General features: G+C 28.9%; 1 protein-coding gene across 1 annotated transcript; it reads left to right on the top strand.

Moving 5' to 3' along the window:
- Positions 1-758: 758 nt before the first annotated feature.
- On the top strand, positions 759-25846 carry LOC107457039 (uncharacterized). Its single transcript, XM_016075076.4, has 3 exons — positions 759-1244; positions 1497-2275; positions 25050-25846. The coding sequence occupies exons 1-3, from the start codon at positions 1231-1233 to the stop codon at positions 25376-25378; spliced, it is 1122 nt and encodes a 373-aa protein (XP_015930562.1). The 5' UTR covers positions 759-1230; the 3' UTR covers positions 25379-25846.

A 25846-nucleotide genomic window follows, 5' to 3' on the forward strand; every position in this document is an offset into this window, starting at 1 on the left:
AGTGAAGGCAAAAAACAAGAAATTAAAAATGGGAGGGGATTTATAATTTACTTATAAGGGGAGAGGGGTTTAAAAAAAAGTAGTTTGTAAAACGTAAGTACTATAGGTTTAAAGGTATTGACATCAAAAATTCTAATCTCTGTCCCAAAATTTTTTTATATCTGTATCAAATATTTTTTTAAAACTATTTACACGAATCAAATTATTTTCTTCTATATTTTGAATCAAAATACTTTCTTATTTGCGTCAATTTTATGGATTGTAAAGAACGTGCGTGTTAGGATATACCAAATAAGCATATAATAGTAAATATAATGGGTGTTTAGCGTTCACATTAATGGATATAATATTTTTTGGGGGAAAATTAAAGTGTCATAAAAAGGCGAATTATTAAAATTCTTTTTTAGATTGTTTTCTAACTATGAAACACTGCGGCACATTTTCAAATTTTATCTCTTTCACAAATTAAAATTATATTTCACGTATTAATGAAACATTCTAGAGACTCATTTATTTTCTTTTGTTCGAGATAAATCTTTCCAGATAGTTTTCAATAATTGCATTTAGATTAAATCAAATGCTCCATTTTCCGAAATTGTCGCCAAATAATTGCATTACTTTTCTTTTTTTAGTCGGTAACTTAAAAAGCCTTTTCTACTACACATGGCTAGGTAGTATTTACATCCCCCGGCATGAGCAGCTGTGTCACATGACCTAATCGAGCCAATCAAAATCCAGCGAAACGCTCTCTCCTATCGTTTCTGCTGTTTGGTGAGGCGCGGAGGCTGTAGAATGAACGATAGTCCAGTTCCCCTTTCTAGATTTTCCCCCACCCCAACCACTTTCACCCCCCTTAGAGACTCTTAGAAACGCATGTGACGAAGCTTTCACATAAGATTTCTATTCAGGGTAAAAACACGCGGAAATTTTCAGATGAACCACTTCGCTATCATCATCTTTCGCGGATTCGTCAATAACTCTCCGATACATTTTATTGGGCCCGATTTATTGTGTTTCGTTGTTATGATTATAAATAATGTTTGAAATTTTAATTCAATTAAACAAATGTGAATAGTTATTTAGAAATTTTTAAAGTGTGTTATTGAATTGAGATAAATGTGGAAGCCGGCTATACCTCCTCTAGTGGGGAGCATGGAACTCAAATTAAGAAATCTACAGGAGAGTTAAGCTCCCAATTTGATCCAATTTTCCGGAAATAAAATTAGAAAGATGAAAATCAATTGGTGAGGTTTTATGTTAATATTGGATATATCGTCTTTAAATTTTATTTCTTTCTTTCTTTGTTTCTTAAATTTTTTACTACTTGTGTTTTTAAGAAGTATTGGAAGAAATTGAATTGAAAAGAAATATGAATTTTGATATTACTTATATGCAATAACTGGAAATCAATCTTTGATGTTATGATTAGCTGATTAAGTGATTTTTGTTTTTCTTCCTCCCTTTTACCTATCCCACCCTTCCAAATAATATAATAGGTTTACAGAAGAGGAAGGTTTTCAGACAGCCACTGAAGCCTCAATACGCCCCTCCTTACTTCCAAGCAGTACGGGTGAGAGTATGAACGGCAGCAGTGGCGGATTATACGAAGAATCTAACACTAGTAGAATCAGCGGCGGTGAAGCTACCCCCAACAACGGGTCATCAACTGGCTTGCAACAGCCCCTGCATATCCCTGCCAAGAGACTCACCCCTAACAGCAGCAACAACCTGGCCGTCACCTACGCCGCCCCGACCGACTGCGGCGGTGACACGGCGTCAGGAGTCATCCGTCACGGAGGCCACAACGGACAGCCGGCGGGTAGCTGGGGCGCCACTTATTCACCGGACGGACATTCTGCCTTCGTTGATGCCCATCATGTGCCCCAGTATAACCATCAACCCTTATGCAATGTCCGGGACAGTGTTGCAGCCGGATATTACTACAACACAATAGACCGGAAACCACCACAAACTTCTATCAAATTCTGGTCTAATTCATATGATGCGGGCCCTAGTACTGTAGCACCAGTACCAACGGACGCCTGTCAATCATTTGCACCACAAACATGGTGTAATTATTCTCCATATTCAGGCACCAGGGTCCATCCAGGGCATATGGAACCACACACACCCCAGCCAGTATCTTATTTTCCTACGGCAGAAGATAGATCTAGAGCTGCGATGGACACTGTTTATCCACAATCAGATGCCTATGGACTTCGTAGTTTTCCCACCGATGTTCATTGTCCAACAACCTACGTCCAGTCAGGAACAGGTATGTGCGTTATATCATATATTAGTGTTATATGCATTGCAAATTGTTGCGCAAAAAATAGTAAACAGTGATCCCAAATTGAGGTTTTAATTTACTCCAGTTACTTCAAAAAACAGAAAAATCCTGTTTAATAATTAAATATTATAAATATAAAACGTTTTAAAATTTTGAATTATTCTTTAGAAATATATTTTCTTAAGAAAATATATTTTTGTTTGTTATTTTTGTAATAAAACAAACGGTTTTCATATAGTTATTTATTTTGAATTACATTATTTAAAAGTATCTCTTTGCTCTTTCAAAATTTTTATAATATTTCTCCCCTTTAATTATCATTTATTATTTAACAGATGGATATAATACTTCTATTTTGTCCTATTGCTACTTTTTTACACTACTGAATCGTAACAAAATTATAAAAATTAGTAAAAAAAAAATTTAAAAATGTTTCGACGGAAAAACGAACTGTTTTTTAATCGACTCAAAAAATGCATAAAATTAATCAACTTAACAGAAATTTTTTTTTTAGTAATTTCTTCATTTAATTATTCCGTATTTGATTTACCAAGCAAAGATTTGAATTTCCTCAGTATAAGTTAGCCTGTATATAATTATTAATTGATAAAAAATAATTTAATGTAGTAAAAATTATATTCATAACATTTCAACAATTTAATTATATTAGGAAAAAAGAAATGTTTAATTAAATTTAATATGATTGAAAATAATATATCACATTATATGTCCTTCTCCTGTGATATTTGAATTAAGCATGATTTTTTAAAAAAATTTTCATTTAGTTAAATTTAAAGCATAGCCATATAGTAGTTATTTGAAATTATGCCATTATAGTAGTATAATGTGCACAAAAAATTATTGATCTAAAGCATAAAAGGAAGAATATCTCTGATAATGAGGAATGAATGTTGAAATTTGCACAATGTATACATTTTAGTGTATACAATGTATGTGGTATTTCTTTTCATATAGAAGAAACTAGAAATTTTATAAATTAATTATCTAAAATTCGATGCAATATTTGAAAATTCATTTTGTAAATATATGTCTATCATTAAATTTAATGAAATTAAAAAAAAAAATGTATGCATATAGTTAGAAAAATGATGCTGAATTTCAGTATTTGATTTAACTTAACATATTAACTTTAAATTGATAATTTCAAGTTTTGACAATGTATCTGCCTAAGAAAATCTCAAAAAGGTACTAACAAAATATACCTATCTACAATGAACGATGGAGATATACAAAGTTCATCATTTAAGGAAGCTTTTTTGGTAGAATGATATTAAAACTGTATTTCATTCTTAAAATATCCGTGGAATATAGTATTTTTCCGCAGAACAACAAGCATTTCTTTAATTATATTAGTATTTTACTACATTAAAACTGGTATTTTACTATATTAAAATACAATAAACATCAGCTGAAATCATAGCTGATTTACACATGTTTATTCATATTAGTTTATGACATTGTGGTGATATTTAAAAATAATTTTCTTTCTCTTGTTTTTGCGGATTTTCTTAATTATAATTTATTGACACCTGCTCATTACGGGAATAAATCAATGTATAAAATGCATGTAATTAACTGATGCTTATTACGTATTGTAATTTAGTACTTATTTCTAGTTATAAGCAAACTGATTTCATTAGAATGTAGTTTAATAGTGAAAACCATGAGGTTTTTTAAAATAAAACATTTAATACGTGACAGTGGCAACAATTTGAAATTTAACGACCAGACCTTTGCTTAATAAAATCGCCATGAATGTATGAGGCATCGTAATCGTAAAAATGGGAATTGGTAATGAGTGTTTTTGTCGTAAACGAGGGATCGTAACATACATAAGATACTACAATTACTACAATTCTAAACTTCATGGAATTTGTTACAACTATTTTTAAGCACCAATCAATAAAGAATGAAGAATAAGGAATATAGATTTTATTTCGTTTAATTTAACAAATTTAGTTTAAATTTTCATTCAATTTTTAAATAATAGAAAAATAAATCAAAGACCTTCAAAGTTTTGTAAACAAATATTTCTTTCTGAAGTTTATGGTATTTGATACTACTATTTTTAAGCACCAAACATACTGATTAGCACGAATCTATAAAGTGAAAAATAAGGAACATATATTTTAGTTCCTATTTTATTTAAACTAAAAAATTTAGTTTAAATTTTCTTCCAATTTTTAAATAGTATAAGCAATAAATGAAAAAGCCTTGAGAGTTCTTTTGAACTAATATTTCTTTCTGCAGTTAATGGAATTTGTTATTTCTATTTTTAAGCACCAATCAAACAAAGAATGAAGAATAAGGAACAAAGATTCTATTCTCTATTTCATTTAATTTTACAAATTTAGTTTAAAATTTCATTCAATCTTCGAACTAATATTTCTTTTAAAAGTGTATGGAATTTTTTTTCTACTATTTTGAACCAGCAATCAGCAAGGAGGTACATCAGCAATAAGGTACATAGATTTCATTTAATCTAACAAATTTAGTTTAAAATTTCATCCTATTTTTAAACAGTATGAGTAATAAATCAATAAACTTTGAGAGTTTTGTTTGAACTATCTCTGTTTGAAATTTATGGAATTTCTTACCGCAATTTTGATCACCAATCTATAAAGAGTGAAAAATAAGGAACACAGATTCTATCTTATTCAATTTAACAAATTTAGCTTAAATTTTCATCAATTTTTAAAAAAGTATGAGTGATAAATCAAGAGCTTTCATACTTTTTTGAACTAATATTTTTTTCTGAACTGTTTCTACTATTGAATATATTTCTACTGTTTTGAAGTACCAATCAATAAAGAGTAAAGATTATAGATCTGTCTTATTATACTTTCTATTTCATTTATTGCTCCAAATAAGGTTTAGTTTGTAATCATTTATAGTATTTCATACTATTTATAAAAAAAAAAAAAAAAGAATTTTTGTTTTATTTTATTTTACAAATTAAATTTAATTTTTCAGTTTATTTTTAATAGCTTAAAAATTTTAAAAAGTAAAATCTTATGATTATTTTAAGCGGATTGCGCCTTTAAAATTTATAAATCACATTATATATTGTTAAATATGAAGACATACTTTACACCAGTATTTGCATTGTGATATTCAAAAGTGAAAGTACTGAAGAACAAATGAAATAAATAACTAAATAAACATGATGTTTTTTTTAAACAAAACTGAGTTACTAAGATACTGAAATCATTAATTAATTAACTTGACTTATAAAATTAAATAAATTAACTTAACGGTTTGATTTATGAGACTTTCATAATGATATAACACCACTGCTGCATAGATGAAAATTAATCTCACAAAATCTACAAGCAAAATAAAACAAAAATTTTGAATACTTTTTTCCTTACAGAAATACAAAAAGCTTTTTTTTTTAAAATTTATAATTTTACATAAACACAAGATTAATAATTTTTTTTGTATTGTTTAAGAGAGTTATAGATTTATTTATGCCAACAAATAATAGTATTAATATACCAACAAAATAATTATTAAATACTTCGTTGTAAAGCTATGACATGACTTATTTTGACGTTTTTGTAATTCTCTAAAAATCAGCTCAATTCAAAATATTTCTTGCTTTAATTAGTTTTGGAGACATGTTAAATCGTAATTACCTCCTGAAATCTATATAATGTTGAGTTTAATAACTAGGAGTTAAAAATTTTTCAGACGTAATCTTCTAAATTTGAAGTGATAGCTAACTCTAAAAATTTCCTTCTTCTTCTAATCATAAATTTAATACTAATTTTTAAAATTTTTTTATATACTATTTACTGTTCTACTATAAACATTAAACTTTTTTAGAAATAAAACTTGACATCAATAATTAAAACTTACAATAAGGCAAACACGTTTGAAAATATTGATAAAAACATAATAATTAAAAAATTTTTTTAAGCACTGAGATAAATCGATTACTGCCTATTTTATTTTATCCCATTACTTTTGGATACTAAACCAACATTCAAGAAATCGAGTATTATTTCAATCATGTTTTCTAATGTATATTGTAAAATTATTTGGATAAATTATGGTACAAAGTATGGGTACTTTAATCGTAAAATCCATTTTTACCGAAACGGAACCAAAAATCTAATATTCCGTACTTTTTTATAGTAATAATTACCTTAAAACCACTGAATCAATCTTATTAAATAAATATTACTGTAAAAATTACAGCATAATATTTTACTGAAAAAATGAATTTTTTTAATCATCTTCTTTATACCGTAATTTGATCCGGAAGTTTTTACGGTGTTAAGAAGAAGAAAGTAACAGTCATTTAATATTTGTTGCAATGAAAGAAATAAAATCACTCATTATTTCTGAATTGATTTAGCAAGAATATTTAAATATTTCATTTACATTGGTATTAAGAAAGAGTTAGATTAAATTATCGAGTATTTATTTATCTGTTTCAAAAATATCAGAAGATTTATTTAGCTGAAAAATATTATAGCTCATTTCAATAAGCATAACATATTTTACAAATTGCAATTATTTATTGCGTCATGATTTATTTCATAAAAAATGCAATTTGTTTTTTTTCTTTCTAGAAAATTTATTGTATTATGTTCGATTAAAACTAATTAATCAAAAGAAAAGCTGATCAAGAGATGACAATTTAAAAGGAATAATTCCTTAAAAAAATTACGTTTGAAAATTAAATTGATTTTTGAAAATACTTCTGTTAAAGTACATATAAGTTAGAAAAATTAGTGTACAAATATTTCTAAAATATTAATCACCGAGTTATTTAAATATAAAAAGAAAATAGAAATAAAAATGTAAATAACAAAAGTTATTTATACTTTTAGATAATATTATTTATGTATTTTCAAATTATAAATGATTACAATCTGTATGTTTCAACAACGTTCAGAGATTTACGTCTACAATTTGCGAATTATATTTAAACTAGAAATTGTCATTTTTATTTTATTATGTACTGCTAAGCATTTTGATGAACCATTACTTACATATATACGTTCAACTTAATAATCAAACACTAAAAAGTAAATAATTTTATTTTATCAAATAAACTAATTGTGTAATACCAACAAATTTTATTTTAATCATCCCGGAATGTATTTGCATGACAGGAAAAGAAAAATTCACTGCATGTTGTTATTTTTTTAAATCTTAAAATTGGTCAACCAGGTGTAAATTGCATGCTTCATAAGTCGTCATGTCATTGTTAAGGCTTACATTATAGATGATTTTAAGAAACTAAAATATTTCATATTATAATAAAATAATTACACATTAAAATTAAATATATTTCCTGTGTGTTTTTAAAAGGAAGTTTTAAATTAGCAATTTTTTTATCTACTATTTTAAAAAAAGAAAAAAAAAATCTCGGAATTTATGTTTGCGCAAATGTCTTAAAGATAAGGGCTAATGGAATACTTACTATAATGATGATAATATTTAATTGAAATACTTAAGATTTTTATAAAATCAAGAATCCAAATAATGAAGAAAAATTATTAAAACATGTTTCTAAGATTATACAAAATATTATAAAAATGATTTCAATGTGATAACAGCGAAACGCACTAACATTATGCTGAAGTTATTTATTACAATTCGAGAAATATAAATTGGTTTAATTAATACAACAACATTTTTATCCGTTTCAATTGGTATAATTTTGTTATTTGAAACACTCATCTCTAATTTATCTTTCAAGTTAATGTTTTGTGTATCTAACTTTTCTTTTTCTCAAAAATTCGCCCTAGAAATGCTTTCTTCCGCTCCCACATCCAACCGTCACAGCCATAAATTAGGAATGATGGGGGCTGTGAAAGAACACCCAACAAAGCACCCTTGGGGGAAACTACCCCCCTTATGTAGCCTTTTGTCTCCATGCCGCTGCAAGAGATGAAGATGTATATTTCGAACAACACTTATCACACATCTTTGAAGACCTCCAGCGAATATAGACCTTGTTTACACGAATTGTTTTAAGTATCTGACATTTTTGGACTAATAACATTATCAGCATTGAAAATTAATTAATTTATTTTCGTGCTTGATGCCCCCTTTTTTTTTGTCTTTGTATATTTTTCTGTAGTTTCCTTACGTTATTTTCCATAAAAAATCGTCTTTTTCTTTTGAAAACTAAAGTGAATCAGTTGAAAAATAATTGTAAAAAATAAATAAACCTAATAACAGTAATCTTAAATAAGAAATATAAAAACTTAAATATCTTAGATATGAAATTTTTTTATTTTTTATTATGGAGCATTTTCATTACTCAATGAAACATATGTAAGTTGACCACTTGTAAGACAACAATTTAATAATTCACTAAGATTTATAATTTAGAATTGAATTGTTTCTGTCAGTTTTATACTTGTTCATTAAGTTCTCAACTTACACGAATGATCATAGTACAGAGGCATATATATATATATATATATATATATATATATATATATATATATATATATATATATATATATATATATATATATATATATATATAAAGAAAGAGGGGAGAGTAAACACGAGGAAAGGAATTTTAATAACTTCTGTCAAGCTTTAATGCCAACAATTTTGAAATCATTCTATGGGATTGAAATATTTAGCTGCCATATTTAGATTAGAATGCCTTTTTTAATTATAATGTCACACAGAAAAAAGAAAGAAGATTTTAATTGCATGGAAAAAAAGAAAAAAGAACCCACTACTATAAGTTTCAAGCATGATCTTTTATATCGAGTTAACAGTTGATGCAAAATCTGCCAAAACATTTGCTGGTAAAAGAATAGTTGCTTCTGTAGAGTTAGTGCTTCCATAATTTTGTCCAACCTTTGTATATTCCTAAGAATTGTCAATATACTCTTTGGTTCTGTGGCTTAATTAAAATTACCATGAATCAAAACAAAGTAATTGTTTTTTCAATGACTATCGGGTGATTATAAATAAGCAACAGACTGATATAATTTAAAACATTAAAAAAATGGGGGGGGGGGGTAAATTTAAAAACAATGTGAATAAGACAACAAATGTGCAAAAATACAAATAAAATTTATATAAATTTTAAGAAAATGGTGAGGGAGAAATATATGCATATCTGTTAAATTTTTGATAGAACATACAAATATTAATGTTTTAAATATCTTATTCGGAGAACGAATAAGATACGACGAATTATAAAAATTACAACGAATAATAAAATTTTTGTCAAATTTCTAATTGCGGGAAACGACTAGTTTTTTTTTCTAGCTTTCACTTCAATTTTCAAAAGCATAATTAGAAAAATATTATTCCATTTTGATCAATTTCGTTTAATCATCATACGATATTACCAGTATTTTAATAATCATGCATAATTTCGGACCTTAGTCTATTGCCTTTTGGCTTGACACTTATAAATAAGGAATTTTTTCCAACGCTTTTTTATTTTCTCAAGACATAAAAAGGAGTGACAACAAGACACACAATGTACCTATCTCTACTTTCATTTCCCCCATTCTTCATCAGGGAGAATGTGAACTCAACACGTCACTACATTCAGCAAAGTTTTTCTCTTTACTCCAAAAAGCTGTCATGAAAGCGAATTGACATTTGTGCTCAAACTAAATGGTATTATTATCTTCCTATTTTATTTAAAAAAATCTTAAGAAAATAAGTTATTTATATTAGCCTATTTGATCCCTTATAAAAGAACGGTTCGTCCCATCAAAACAGGACAAAGTGATAGCTCAAAAAATTTATTATTAGAATTTATTTTGAAAAAACAAGATTTTTTTCTTAGTTTATGAATAATATAAATATTTAAATTTGGTTAAGTCAAAATGTGGTTCTTTTATAAAACTAGAGTGATAGGTAACATGGAAAAATATCAACTTGACATAAACTTAATCATATATTGTGGCCAACACGAATGCCTTCATTTTGCTACGCACGAAGTACTTAAGAGCAGGTTATACCACGGGAGAAACTTTTCCTCCCAAATTCACCTTCATTACCATGGTTTATTTGAACTCAATTTTTCTATACCTTAAAGTGAGTTCAGATAAACCTAGAGTAAGTTTCAAATGAAAAGAAATGTTTAAAATGTCAAAGTAAAAATAAATTATAAGAAGATAACTTAGGATTACGCAATGGAGAAGTTCTCTTAAAGTAATTTGTTTGCATTTTGGTAATTTGAATTTTTTTTTTCAGCAGTTGAAACTTCTTTGCTTATTCTAGGTTTACCTGAACTTTAAATTAATAATGGAGATTTTGCTTCTTTCTCCCGTGATCCTCTAAAGTTACCACTTTTTGGACAATTTCCCAAAATGAGAACATCATCGCCAAACGGGTTAAACTAATATACAACATTTTTATTCATTTTTGAATTTGCTCACTTAAACTTACAACCACGTTTTTTTAGATATTTTAATGTTATCCATTCTGAGTTATAATTAAAAATCATTTTAAAAATACTGTTAAAATCATAATATGTGACAGTATTTTTAAACTTTACAAAACACAACAATTAAAAAACAATTCAATCCGAATATCGATACGATAAAGAACATGATAATGCTTTATTTTATCGTTTATTTTCGATTAAAACCAGTGATAAGAATTACCGGAGTAAATTATTTAAAAATCATGTCACGTATTGAGCTTTCAAACTGTAGACTTCATTAGAATTCCTACCTAGTCTTATTCTTTATGGGTATCTTATGTACTTAGAAATTGATATGAAAACAAAGCCAGGTTGTTTGCAGAATAATTTTATAATAATTTATTACTAAATACTAGATTAATAATAATTTAAGATTGATTTTTACATATTATGAGGTCAGCAGAAATATTCTTTCACTTTTTTTATATATTTTTATAAATATATATGTCGTATATTATATTTTCTTTCATATGTAGAAGGTAGATTGGAATACAAATATAAAAAATCTGCAGTTTCCTTAAAGTAATTTAATAAAAAAATTTCTTTTACTGAATTAAATTTCATACAATGATGTTCAGAGCCTATTCAAAAGTGTTAGAGTAATTAATTTTATGGCACAGTAGCTAATTCACAAATTCAGATCATAATAAGAATCTACTCTATAATTAACACAATTAAAAATAATTAAAACGTAGCACGAGTACATTATTTTAAAATAGGAATTGTCTCAATAAACAGATGCTAGTCTCAAATTAGCTAACGAATTCATACCAATAATAATTCAACTGTTATCTTCTATCTGTTTCAAACTATGGTTTCTTATGAGTTAAAAAAAAGTCTGCACATTTTTATTAACCACAATATATGATTCATCATAGTATATTAAAGAAATAATATGTATCTAGAGATGATAGACTTTAGATTCAATTTTGAAAAAACAGAATAATATTTAATTTAGGAGTTTTTTGATTTTGCCACCACTTTTGAATTTTATCAGTCTATTGATCTGATCTATATATTTTATCATTCTATTGGTCTATCAGACTATTGGCAAACGTTCATTGGAACCTTTGCAAATAGACCAAGTTTTTTTCTAAAACCACGTTGTTCATATTTTAAAAAAATATTAGTAATAGTAATAGTTTTGTTTGACAATCATCAATCTCAAAAGTTTCAATTATTTATTTTAAAAAATGGTTTCTTCATTTTGTATTTTCATTTTATATTCTATTTCTGGGTAGACCAGATAGAATGAAATCTTTTGGATATTGCGAAATTTTATTTATTTATAGCATATATATCCCACAAATCAATTATTAATTAAATTAGCTTATTCCAAAATTGTAATAAAAGTGATCTTTTCATTTGAGTGAATTAACTATTCAATTAATATTATAGATCAAATTAATAAAAATCATAAGTTACTTCCATGCTAAATCTATTTGTCCAAACATAAGCATTTAAAATTTTATTACATCATGATCCATACAGTTTTAATATGTAACTATTAGCACAATTCTGTGTAGTTCATTCACAATTGTCTCGAAAGTGGCTAATGATAAAAAACTAAAATAACTTCCTCGTAGTTTTTATTTAAGATAAACATTTAACAACATATCATTACCCTGAATTTTAATATTGCAACGTTATAGCGAGAATCTCCTTTACGAGAAAAGAGATCGAACTAAGTAGTTTTTTCCCCCTATTGCTACTAACTACTCTCTCTCTCTATATATATATATTTATATATATATATAGCCATGAAAACACACTATCCTTAAACTTCAAGTATAGCTATTTATAATATTAATATATTATGTTAGACAAAAATAGCTTGCTTCTGTATGAAAATAAAATTAAAATTAAACATTTGCAGGGCTGTCAATTTTCTGCGCTTTTTGCAAAAATTTATTCTAGTGGATTCTCTTAAACTTATTTTCCACACCACTGCATATAAATGATTTAAAAGTTCGTATGCAACGCCCCTTTATTCAAGCCCTCTAGTCGTCAGGCGCTTAAAATGTTTGCAAAATTACCCAAAATTCTGAAAGCTTTGGTTTTTAAATTTCTACCACTATATGAAATATTTTGTAAAAAGCGTAGTAATTGCAGACATGTGCTTTCAAGTAAAAAATGTCCATGTAAAAAAATACTAATTAGTAACTATTTATTCTAATATTCAGTCAACATTAAATGACGCAACATTTAACGCACTGATTTATTAGATATTTTTTGGCAAATAAAATTTAAACATTTTATTGCTGACCAAACGAAAGTTGTAACTCAAGACTAATGATCTTGGGTAAACGTTAAGAAGTACAGTTTTTTTTTATAAATATTTTTCGTCTTCTCTACTTCCTCCAAGAAGTACTATTTTGTTTCCTTTTTATCCTACGAGTTTTCACCTATTGTTTGAGAGATTCCTTGGTTATTCCGCAAATTGATTTCGTCTATTATTCCCAACAAGTCTTCGAAAAACTTTGTGGCGTCGAAAGGCAGTATCTTGCTATTGTATCAATGTGTGGGGTGGTAATTTAAGAAAAGTGCTCTAAAAGCGAAAGTCGCCATTTTTGCATGCCCTACGGAGACAGAAGTATGTGAAACTTATCTAAAGAAGGCGATTTTGAAATAAAACGGTCAACTGACAATAGCCAATTTGAGTCGCCGCCTGGAGCCAAGTTTAACCAGAACTTTCCAGAGAGAGCAAAACTTTATGTGATATCAATCTCAACAGTGTTCTTTTCGGTTCCTTTTATCCAAATCAGCAATTGCAAAAATATTTGGAACTGATTGCTCAAACCTTAAGGCCATTGGTATTTGAGCTATTGAACAGGGAGGGGGGAGGACTCATGTATTGTAATTTTTGGATGGTCAGGAAGAAGAAAAAAGCAATAACACCTGTCGTGTTATGATTTTTTTTCTTTCTTATTGAAGAAGGCAAATTATGGCAAATTGGTAGCTCCTTCTAAAAAATAATCAAGATATCAATAGTTTTCTTTAATTCTTTTTTGTCTGTCATAGATTAAGATCTTTGTTCACCTTTTTTAAAAGTGAAACCTTCCAATCCTATAGAGATATAGACGTGGTTTTAATAATATCCTCTAAATTTCAAATATTTATTTTTTTTAAATTTTAATTTTCTTTCATCTATGAATGCAGAAAATGTTGGATCCTTTTTTTTAATGTGAAACCTTCAAATTGTTTGATTGAGATCGCCAAGTTTCGTAATCTTTGTAACTGCTTTTTTTATTTGTAATTGAGTAAATTGTTAGCCTTTTATATGTTTATTTCTTATTTCGTTTTCCAAAGTAAAAAAAAAAAAATTTATTGCGAATTTTTTTAAATCTGTGAATGAGTAAAGAGTTAACTAATTTTTAACAAAGTGAAACCTTCTAAACCTTTCATCGATATAGCTGCGATTTTTATAATTTTCTCCAAATCTTTTTTATTTATTTTTTTATCTGTGAATGCTTAAAATGTTAGTTCCTTTTTTATATTTAAATATGAAACCTCCTAGTTTCTTAATTGATACAGCCGTGATTTCAATAATTTTCTCCAAATTTTTTTTTATTTGTGAATGCGCAAATGCGGATTCATTACTTCTTTTCCAGGTGAAACCAATTTATTCTATAACTGATATTAACATGAATAAAAAAGTTCTATTTCACTGTTTTTATTTACCCATGCATAATGAGGTTAATTTTTTTTTCTCCAAAATGTAGCTTCCTTATCTTATAAATTGTTATAACCTTGCTTTCAATAGCTTTCCTTAAAATTTTTTAAGCTGCGAATTCGCTAAATTCCTTCTTTTTTTTTTTTAAATAATTAATATAGATATGAAATAAATAATGTCTTTTTGTAATTTATTTACAATCTTAAAGCTTTAAAAAGAAAATAACGGAATTCCACAACTTGAAAAGGAGAGGCATTTTCTTTTTATAAATGACTCTTGAAAACCATATCCTAAAAATTCACTTCTACCGATTTAACATTCTTTCTGGACCGCCAATACTTTTTAGTAATTACAGTACTATGTTATTTTATTGCTTCTAAATTTTAGGGGAAGAAAACTTATTATGAGCTAAATTCAATATCCAAATTCTATAGAATAGAGTAAGGTCCCACATTCTTTAAAAAGTATTTTATTTAATAACCGTCGTTAAACAGCCAACCCACTTTTGGGTTTAGGACTACTAATGTTCAACTCCGTAGTCTTGTAATTTTGAACCTAATCCAAAAGACAAGTTAACTCATGGATTAAGTATAGGGAGAGATTTTGTCTTCGTGGGAGGCATTTTGATGGAAATAACCCGCTTTTGCGTCACACGGAGTGGAAAACCGCGAGAACCTACTACGGTTAGCCCGACGGCAAGGGGACTCTAACGCATTATCCGTCTACCAATGCGGATATTTTTACGTCAGCGCTATGTGGTTGTGAGTTGGGTGCAGGATTCGTATCGACCAGTCATCGCTGGGATTCGAACCCAGTTCCCCTCATTGGAAGGCGAACGCTCTATCCCCTGAGCTCTTCAAAAAATATTGTATTTTATTTTATAACCGTCGTTGAACAGGCGACTCAATTTTGAGTTTATGACTACTTATATTCAACTCCGTAGCATTGTAATTTTAACGAATCCAGAAGACAGGGAAACTCCTGGATCAGTACCCCCTGAGGTATGATTTGCAATGGGAACATGGAGGACTCTGTGACTCGACAGATTTAACGTGCATTAGTCACCCCGCCGGACGAAGACACGTCTTCGTCCGGCGGGGATGGGACCCACGACCTCTTGGACATGGGACCAGTGCCCTACCAACCAGGCTATCTCGGCCCTTTAAAAGGTATTTTTTACATCCTTTGTTGGACAGCCGACTCAATTTTTGGGTTCACGACTACTCATGTTCATCTCCGTAGCCTTGTAATTATTTTGAACCCAATCTAGAAGACAAGGGAACTCCTGGATTAAGTATTGGGAGAAATTTGCCTTCGTGGAGGACTTTTCGATGGAACTAACCCTCATTTGCATTACATGGAGAGGAAGACTACGATAACCTCCCACGGTAAGCTAGACGACGAGGGGACTCTAACAACCCATGATCCGTCTACCGCAGAGGATATTTCACGTCAGCACTGTGGTCGGTGCAATCCAGATGCGAAATTCGTATCAAACCCCGATTCACCTCTTTGGAAATCGAACATTCTATCCCGCTGAGCCATCGCGGCTCTTTAAAAAGTAATGCTCCGATTTCTGCAAAAGCTTTAATAAACTTGCAGATAATTACGCCCACTCCTTAAAAGTCTCACCTCAAGATAACCGGAAACATGCATGTCCGATATTTATGGACCATTCTATATTAATCCTAGCAGCGTCTACTTTCGAAAAGAGATACAAAATATAATTGTTTCGTTATAAGTATTTATTATAAATTTGCAATTATCATTTTGCCAGTGGTAGTTAACATGAGAATTAATGCTTATATACCACTTTTTTCATAGCAGCAGAATACTCCAAGCCGTTTTTCAGAGAGCTGACCTCCCAGATTCGAAACTTGGTCAGAGTGTTTTTTCTCTGTCCTTCCAACTGTGGTGCCCCCCGAAAGAGTGGTCCTCTTTATACCCGAATATATAGGTGGGCTTCAGATGAAGAAATATTATACGAAAATGAATGTCCATAAAATAAGTTAGTAGGATGAAAGAATTGCTTTCAAAATTGGAATATTCACGCCTATAGTAAATACAAATCATTTTTTCATTCAAAAAGGTGGAGAAAGCAGCGATTAGCATAGTGATTTACGCACTAGGCTGTTATTTTGTAGCACCTGGTTAAAACCCAGTTCAGAAATGAGACTGCTCACAAAGCTTCATATCGATGGGTACCAGTTTGTCTGAGAAGTGTGCTGTACCTTGTCAGAAAAAGAACTTTATTCCAAAAATATAAAAACTTGTAGCACAATTATTTTCAACTTAGTTTCATTTTTGAAAAACAAAGCACACTTGTTCACCATGATTTTGAATTATATAAAGCTTCTAATTGTAATTTATAATCATGGGGCATGACTTTTTCTTACAAACTTAAATGGTTTATGCTCTAATAATATATCTATTTAATTTAAATATTATTAAACTACCATTATTTTCATAGCAGCCACAGCTTCACAATATTAGTGATAATAAGTGTGTCTAAAAATGTAAAAAGAAGTAGAAACTTAAATCTGTGATTATTTTAACCTTTTCCCTGATTATCCGAGTTAACTCGGATATGTATGTATTGAAAATATTTATTATCCCGAGAAAACTCGGGCTTAGCAGAATATGTTTTGTTTTATCACGTTTTTACTCATCAGCAAGCAAAAAAAAATTCTGTTTGTTCTAAAATATAAGATCCAAGAAAGGTAATTTAGATTTTGTTTTTGAGATTCATATTCAAAAATTTATCAATAATTGATTTTGAATCTTTTGGTATGGATCTTGGTATCTTTTCGGATAGATAATTCGATTTTTTTATTTTTATGATTTGGTATGTTGGTAATTTTTAAACTTTTTATAATTAAAGAATCTTTTTATAATTTAAGAGTTAACCTAACAGTCATGAATTAAACAATTAACAATTGTTAAATCATGTAATGAATTAACAATTGTTAATTCGCAATATTTAAAAAAAATAGCAAATCGTTCAAAAGCACTTATAGGCTCTGGGGATAGATGAATTCTGAACGTGGTTTCACTGACCACAGTGTTGCCATAAAATATCCTTAGTGATAGGTTTATCATGGGTCAGAGTCTCCTTGCTGTCTACTCAACCGCGAAAAGTTTTCTTGATTTTCCTCTCCATGTAACGCAAATGCAGGTTACTTTCATCAAAAAAGGAAGCCTAGCTTCTCTCAATTCTTGATTCATGAGTTCCTTTGTCTTCTGGGTCAGGTTTAAAATTACAAGGCTACGGAGTTGAACATTGGTAGATGTAAACTTAGGATTGGGTCGGCAGCTCAACGATGGTTATAAGAAGAAAAAAAAGTATTTTTGGTTGTTGGGCATGACGACAGAGTCTTTAAAAAGAAGCCTTATACGCTTAGATATCCAAGATTCATGTAACGTTTTTTTTAAAGTCAAAGATACAGTTATGTTTTGTATGAAAGTCTGAGGAAAATTATTTATCTACGATCAACAAACAGCTGATAGGTTTATCGAAAATATTGAATCTTCCTATACATCAATTTTTATTAACCTATTTAAGTATTTGTAGAAGCTTTCAAAGCAGCTGAAATGTCTAAGGATGTGGCGCAAATGGATCATAAAAACTACTTAGATTAGAAATTATTTATTTGCTTTGATGATAAACTGAAATGTAAATGGCTCTCATGTTAAATAGTCTCTGACTAAATTTTAATACAAAAAAAAAAAAAAAAAAAAAAAAAATTAAATAAATGTTTTACAAAAAAGTTATAAATTTATCACTTATACTTTAAGTAGAAAATGCGCAAATCTAGTTAAAATTTTTATTTCAGTTAATAAATTAAATTTTAAAATCTTATAAAATTAAAAAAAATGTTTTTATGTAAATTCAGAATTTGAAATAAAGAGAGAAAAAGCGTATCACCGCTTTTATATCCGTGAATGCTTGAGACTATAATTTTTTTATATTCGTGAATACCTTTATATCCTTCTCTTCCCTATTATGAACTGTTAATTTGTGTGCTTCTGAACAGGTCAAAATAAGAAAGAGCTTCCAGCCGTTTACGACGACATTTCCGATCTTAGGTTCCTATGTAATTTCAATCCTGATGATGTGTCCTTGAAATTTATCTCAACATTTACGAAACCCCCTGTTATTTACAACTTTTTTAAACTGAGACATTTCGCCTAAAAATGTCATTTAAAAAAGTATTAGAAACAAAATGAATTTCAGATTTGAAATTCCACACTCGAATTAAACGAGATCAAGTATTTGCATAAATGCGATTTGTTTCCCAGTGTAATCTATCAGGATAGATAAAATTAAATCTATCGGTTTCCGAAAAAGTAATATAGTATACATACAATGAAAATACTTGCATTGATTTGAAATCCCGAATTAGGTAAGATCATGTATTTATATAAATGCAACAAAAAATTTGCTCCCCAGTGTAATCTATCAGGATAGATGAATTTAAATCTATCGGTTTCCGAAGAAGTAATATGGAATACATACAATGAAAATACATGCAATGATTTGAAATCCCGAATTAGGTAAGATCATGTATTTATATAAATGCAACAAAAAATTTGTTCCCCAGTGTAATCTATCAGGATAGATGAATTTAAATCTATCGGTTTCCGAAGAAGTAATATGGAATACATACAATGAAAATACATGCAATGATTTGAAATCCCGAATTAGGTAAGATCATGCATTTGTATAAATGCAACAAAAAATTTGTTCCCCAGTGTAATCTATCAGGATAGATGAGTTTAAATCTATCGGTTTCCGAAGAAGTAATATGGAATACATACAATGAAAATACATGCAATGATTTGAAATCCCGAATTAGGTAAGATCATGCATTTGTATAAATGCAACAAAAAATTTGTTCCCCAGTGTAATCTATCAGGATAGATGAATTTAAATCTATCGGTTTCCGAAGAAGTAATATGGAATACATACAATGAAAATACATGCAATGATTTGAAATCCCGAATTAGGTAAGATCATGCATTTGTATAAATGCAACAAAAAATTTGTTCCCCAGTGTAATCTATCAGGATAGATGAATTTAAATCTATCGGTTTCCGAAGAAGTAATATGGAATACATACAATGAAAATACATGCAATGATTTGAAATCCCGAATTAGGTAAGATCATGTATTTGTATAAATGCAACAAAAAATTTGTTCCCCAGTGTAATCTATCAGGATAGATGAAATTAAATCTATTGGTTTTCGAAGCTGTAATTGAAAAATTGAATACATACAAGAGTGATTGAGTAATTAAATACATTCAAGAAGGATTAAAAAATAATTTCTTTTAATTTAATAAGACCTTTCAATTCGTATGTCATAAATAATTTCTTTTAGGGTGAAGGAAAAGACAAGTATAGATTGCCTATTAGAAATGAAATTGCTCCTTCAAGGGAATAAATTCATAACAATTTAAAATAAATAATGATTGTCTCAGGAGGGAAATATTTTGACGGAAATAAGAATTTCCTAGATTATAATTTATTTATACATTTTGTAGAAAATATATAAAGAGAATGACAATTTATATCAGTTTAAATATGGAATATAATTTAAATATTTTTTAAAATTAAATTGTTGCAAAGTTATGAAGAAGTTGAGTAAAGAAAAAGAAGAAGAATGTGGCAAATCGTATTTCGTTAACCCTTAGGTGCAAATGGGATGGCCGCCGTTTTAGAGATTTTTTTTTTCTGAAAGTCTAATTGAAATCAAAAATATATGTTGGCATTTTTTAATTTGAAAAAATAACCTAATAGTTGCTCAAAAATATTTCAAAATATCGGAACTACATTTGTACTACATTATGAAATAAAAAAAAAGTATTTCTTCATTTATATTCAAAAATTAATCAATAATTGATTTTGTAAATTTAAGAAAATTCAATAACGAATAACTGTTTCTTTGCAGAAGAAGTGCAAATTTGAAAAATTATTATTTGTCACGTTTGAAGATTTTACCTTTAACGGAGACACCGGTGTTTCTTGCTGAATTTCGTAACCATAAATGATTAAAATGCTAAATATTATATTTTCCCCTTATTTAGACATAAATTAATACAGAATTATTGGAGAAGACTGTAAATATGTTTCATAAAAATTCTGAGTACAAGGGTTAAGCCTTTGAAAACGAGACCAACTTGCTGCGCTATGTAAAAAACAAAAACAAATTCTAAGTTAATTTTAGTTTAGTATTCTTCATATTAAGTAATTTCCCCCCCTTTATATATGAAAAATTTCAAGCATCATATGAAGTCCACCTTTATTGCAATAATTTCGTGGTGACACTTTATAAGAGTGAACGTAATTATCCACAAGTTTTGCGATTTATTTCCCCAGCAATTTATTAAAATTTTTCAGAAATTTGATCATACATAAAGTATACTTTAAATTTAATCAATATTTCAAGAAAATAATGTAAAATCTTGTTTTTATTGCTTATGTTTTAAAGGTTAGAAATAACGCAGGAATGGCAACTATTTCGTTTTCTGCAAATGGCAAAACATAACTTGCAACATTGCTAACTGCTTAATTGCAAAATTTTGTTAATTTTGCAAACTCTTTATAGGGCTCTCCAGTGAATGCGCGTTTCCATTAAGTAGAGTTTTGAATAAAAGTTTTTATTATTTATTTACAATGATGGGTAAAATAACTTCAAATCAAATTTATTGAGCCGCGATGGCTCAAGGGGTAGAGCATTTGCCTTCCAAAGAGGCGGGTTCGAATCCCAGTCGGTACAAATTCCGTATCCGGCTTGTACCGACCACAGTGCTGACGTGAAATATCCTCAGTGGTAGACGGATCATGGGTTAGAGTCCCCTTGCTGTCAGGCTAACCGTGGGAGGTCTCGTGGTCTACCTCTCCATGAAACGCAAATGCGGGTTAGCTCCATCAAGAAGCAATCCACGAAGACAAAATTTCTCCCAATACTCAATCCATGAGTTAACTTGTATTCTGGATTCGGTTTAAAATTACAAGGCTACGGAGTTGAACATTAGTAGTCGTAAACCCAAAATTAGGTTGGCTGTTCAACGACGATTATTAAATAAAATACTTTTTAAAGAATGTGGGACACGAGTCCTTACTCTATTCTATGGAATTTGGATATTGAATTTAGCTCATAATAAGTTAGAACTTCTTCTCTTTTCTTCCCCTAAAATTTAGAAGCAATAAAATAGCATAGTATTGTAATTACTAAAAAGTATTGACTGTCCAGAAAGAATCTGTGCTGGTATTAAATCGGTAGAAGTGAATTTTTAGGATATGGTTTAGACTAAAATTATATGGTTTTCAAGAGCCATTTAAAAATAGAATATGCCTCTCTTTTTTATTAATTTCAAGTTGTGGAAGCTTTATTCCATATAGCAAAAATTTATAATTTCCTCATTTAATTTTATCAATAATATAAACCACTTAAATTGCGATGGCTTTTATCTCTTAACGTACTTGATTTTTTACTAAGCACTTTAAAAGTTGAAAAATATGAAGATAACGTAAATATATAATCTTAACTCTTTCTATTTAATTTAGGGACCCTGAATTTTTTTAAATTTTTTTTATATATAACAGGTAAAAATTTTTTATGTATAACAGTCGAACAAATTCTGAATTTATGATTATCTATACTTTGTAATTTTACCATAGCTTTGTAATTTTGAACCTAACCCAGATGACAAAGGAACTCCTAGACCAAGTATTGGGTCAAATTAGTCTTCGTGGAGAGTTTACGATGGAACTTACCCGCATTTGCGTTTCATGAAGAGAAAAAACACGAAAATATAAGTTAGTCGTTGCCAAAGTGTGTTTTATTGGTGCTTCATATGAGGAAAGTATGTGTTATAAATGTTGATAATTCCTAGTAGTCAAGAGGAGATTTCTTTCTTTCTTTCTCAAATAAATAAATTCCAAACAAATAAATAAATAGCATGATATATTCTACAATTTTCTTTTCTTCATTTTTTGTTGTTGCCTAAAAAAATGTTACTTTGAATGAAAATGCTTTTAAAATGTTGGTGAAATAATAAAAAATCTGATATCTTTAGTTGTTAATTGTCTGCCACTTTATAAAATATAGAGCGAAAATCAAAAATTTCACACCCCAAGGGGTCATCCTCAAGGAATATGTAGTATGATTAAGACTAGTGTGGTGAGCAACCCGGGCAAATGGATCAACACTGTAACAGAGCTCATGAACATAATTCATTATTCAATAATTTATTATGAGAATTAGTATGTGTATTCAACCTAAATTACTGTGTGGATTCTTACTTTATATTGTCTTTTAAATATAACTTCACTGATTCTTATGAGTTTTTATCTTACAGCAATTATAAGTATTAGTGTTTCTAAATAACGTACATGGGGGTTAATGGAGGCTATTTAACCCCAAGCAGTGTAAAGAAACATTTGGGCCAGAAACTATCATTGGGTTTTTGTGTAGAGGAACCACTTTGGTGTAAAGTAGATGCACCGTTTTTGGTGTTCAGATACAATGTAGTCTTGTCTTGAAATTTGAGCCATCAATCATGTTTCGTTTAAATTTGTGGTAGAACTTTAAGGTAGCAGTCTGTGTGGTAGCTGTGATGTTCAGATACAAGAACATTCTCTGCAGTGTATATCTATGAATTATTTAAATGTCGTGGTGGTCAAAGTTACTTTAATTTTACTACAATATATACTATATATTTATCTACCAGTTTAAATACTTGAAGCTCAGGCTGAAAGATGGAGATGTTGGCAGGTCTGCAACGCAGTAACTTTTAAAATATTAAAAAAGAACACTAACTAATTCGCAAACTAATTTTATTTTAAAAAATGGTTTTTATTCATATTGAGTTTTTCATATCAGCATTGAAGATGCTTACTCGAAATGGACAAAACTTAGCCCAGCAGTTATGAATAACTGTTACGTTACTTCATATGATAAAAGAGACTTTGAAAAACAGTCTAAGAATGAGTTTTTCATATCAGCATTGAAGACGCTTACTCGAAATGGACAAAACTATGAATAACTGTTACGTTACTTCATATGACAAAAGAGAAAAACAGTCTAAGAACAGTTTAATAGAGTTCTCATGGGTTCTAAAATGCTTCAAAAAGTGGCACCAATCATAAGACAGATAATTTAATGCATTTATGATCATGTTGTTTTTCAAACAAAATGTATTGGTTCAAAAATCTAACCTCTAAATGTTAATGCTTTAATATAAATTTTTTGTCACTAATAAGTTAAGTCGTAATTTAATCCTATGTAAGTTAAGGAAATCTAAGTTTATAAATAGAACACTGTAAAAGTGTATCTCAACAACAAAAATGATGACTTTATACCAAAGTTGTGTAGTGAAACGACGTAGATAACTTTTAGTTGTTGGTTTTATGCTGTACAAAAGAACCAAAGATAGTTCCCGAAGGAAGCTCTTTTGCTGTAAAGTCGGGGTCATCTTTTTGGTTTTCCCTATCACTTATAAAAAGATACGTTATTCATGTCAGTCTCAGTAAATTTATTGTTTATATACAATTTAACGTAAGAACAGTAAGTTTAGGAAACGCACCTACTCTGATTCATAAACTATAATTAGTTTGTAAATCAATCATATGCGTAACACAGAGAGAATATTAAGGGGAATTAAGCTTAACAAAGCAGAAGTGGTTGGAAATGGAATATTATAAAACTATTTAACGCAATTTTCAGTTATTTAAAAGTTATAATATAGTTATCCTTCTTACACAACTGAAAACATACATCGTGTAACGGGAAGCGTTTATTCCCGTAGATGTGTAGCAGTAGCAAGACAACAACAAGCGCTATTCCATATTCGATTATATATCGACTGCCGATATTTAAAGTACGCCAAACTTAGCGTGTTTGGAAGCAAAAATAATTTGTGAATGGTGTGAATGCGCGTGATCTTGTTGTAAACATCTAACATTAATGGTATTAAGACTTAATTTCATCCTTTTACGCATACATTTACTCTCGATTTGGTGTAACTTAAAATAAAGTGTTCTTTCAAACAATATTTTGGGTTACTTAGCATCAAAATTGAGAGAGATAACACACCATTGTTTTTACAGTGTAGTGTTTGACCTCAAATCTGTTTGAAAAAATCTGCCAAAAAGACTTTTTCTTTAGTTTTTTAAAACTTTATTAAGAAACTGAACTTTTATTTGAAATATAGATATAATAAATATTCAGAGCTGCCAACTTTTTACATTTTTTGTTAAATTTATTCTAGTGGTAGCTAAGTCTGTGTCTTACTGTATTATTTTTTTCCACACCACTGCATGCAAATGATTTAAAAGTTCATATGTTGAAGCTTTTAAAAATGCTGGCAAAATTAAAGAAATTTCTGAAAGCTTCGGTAATTAGATGTCTACCAGTTTATAAAATATTTTGCGAAAAACGTAGTAGTTGGTAGGCCTGAATATTTTAAAATTTATTTATTCATTAGAATTTAGGAATTTTTTTGCGTTTATATATCAATGGGTTACTATAAAATATGACTATCATTTTAATACATGAGAATTATTTAAAGATTAATTTCTGAATTTTCATTTCAAATTCATATTCTTATTTGTTTATCATTCCTTTTTAGGAGGGGATCCGATGACCACAACAAATCCTTTGGAATGGACAGGAACTGTAACAGTGCGTAAAAAACGTAAACCATATTCCAAGTTTCAGACTTTAGAGTTAGAGAAAGAGTTCCTCTTTAATGCTTATGTTTCAAAGCAAAAAAGGTGGGAATTAGCGAGGAACTTGAATCTTACTGAACGTCAAGTCAAAATCTGGTTTCAAAATAGGAGAATGAAAAGTAAGAAAACGAGTCAAAGGAATGCAGAAAACAACCAAAATAATACAAATACGACTAATAACAATAGCAACAGCCAGCAGCATAACACTGCTTCTAAAATTAGCGTATAAAAATTAAAGTAGATTCGAAAATGTTTAACTAAATGTATTGGAAAAAGTGAAGTGATTTTTTATCTGACAAGGTAATATCTCAAGTTTTTCGTTGGCGAAATTTAGAAATCATGCTTGAAAAAAAAATGTAAAGTGATAATATAAAAATTAAAGATATTGCGAAGCATAAAGTGGCATAATTTAATCGTGACTATCATATACTTTAAAAAAAGAAGCGCACAATTTGGTTTTGAAATTCTTTTTAATAAATTTTTTTTATTTTTTATATTTGGAGTGGTAGGTAAAATGTGGTATTATTCATTGCACTTACTCAGAAGCTTGATAACATTTTTCTCATTTAGTTTGCTTTTAAAATTATAGCTTTTTTCACAATTAGTCCTTAAAATACTTCTTTATTATTGTAATATTGCAAGAAAAGTTTATCTGAGCATCGAAGTTTAGATTAAAAAAATTGGCCAAAAAAAAAAA

Source organism: Parasteatoda tepidariorum, chromosome 12 (assembly GCF_982258835.1).
Source record: "Parasteatoda tepidariorum strain Cologne lab strain chromosome 12, Ptep-v5.0, whole genome shotgun sequence".
In the NCBI taxonomy this organism is placed as follows: domain Eukaryota; kingdom Metazoa; phylum Arthropoda; class Arachnida; order Araneae; family Theridiidae; genus Parasteatoda; species Parasteatoda tepidariorum.

Bases quoted from the DNA above. Each gene is read 5' to 3' on its own strand.
- LOC107457039 (XM_016075076.4), top strand. The intron at 2,276-25,049 runs GTATGTGCGTTA...ATTCCTTTTTAG, and splicing joins CTACGTCCAGTCAGGAACAG to GAGGGGATCCGATGACCACA.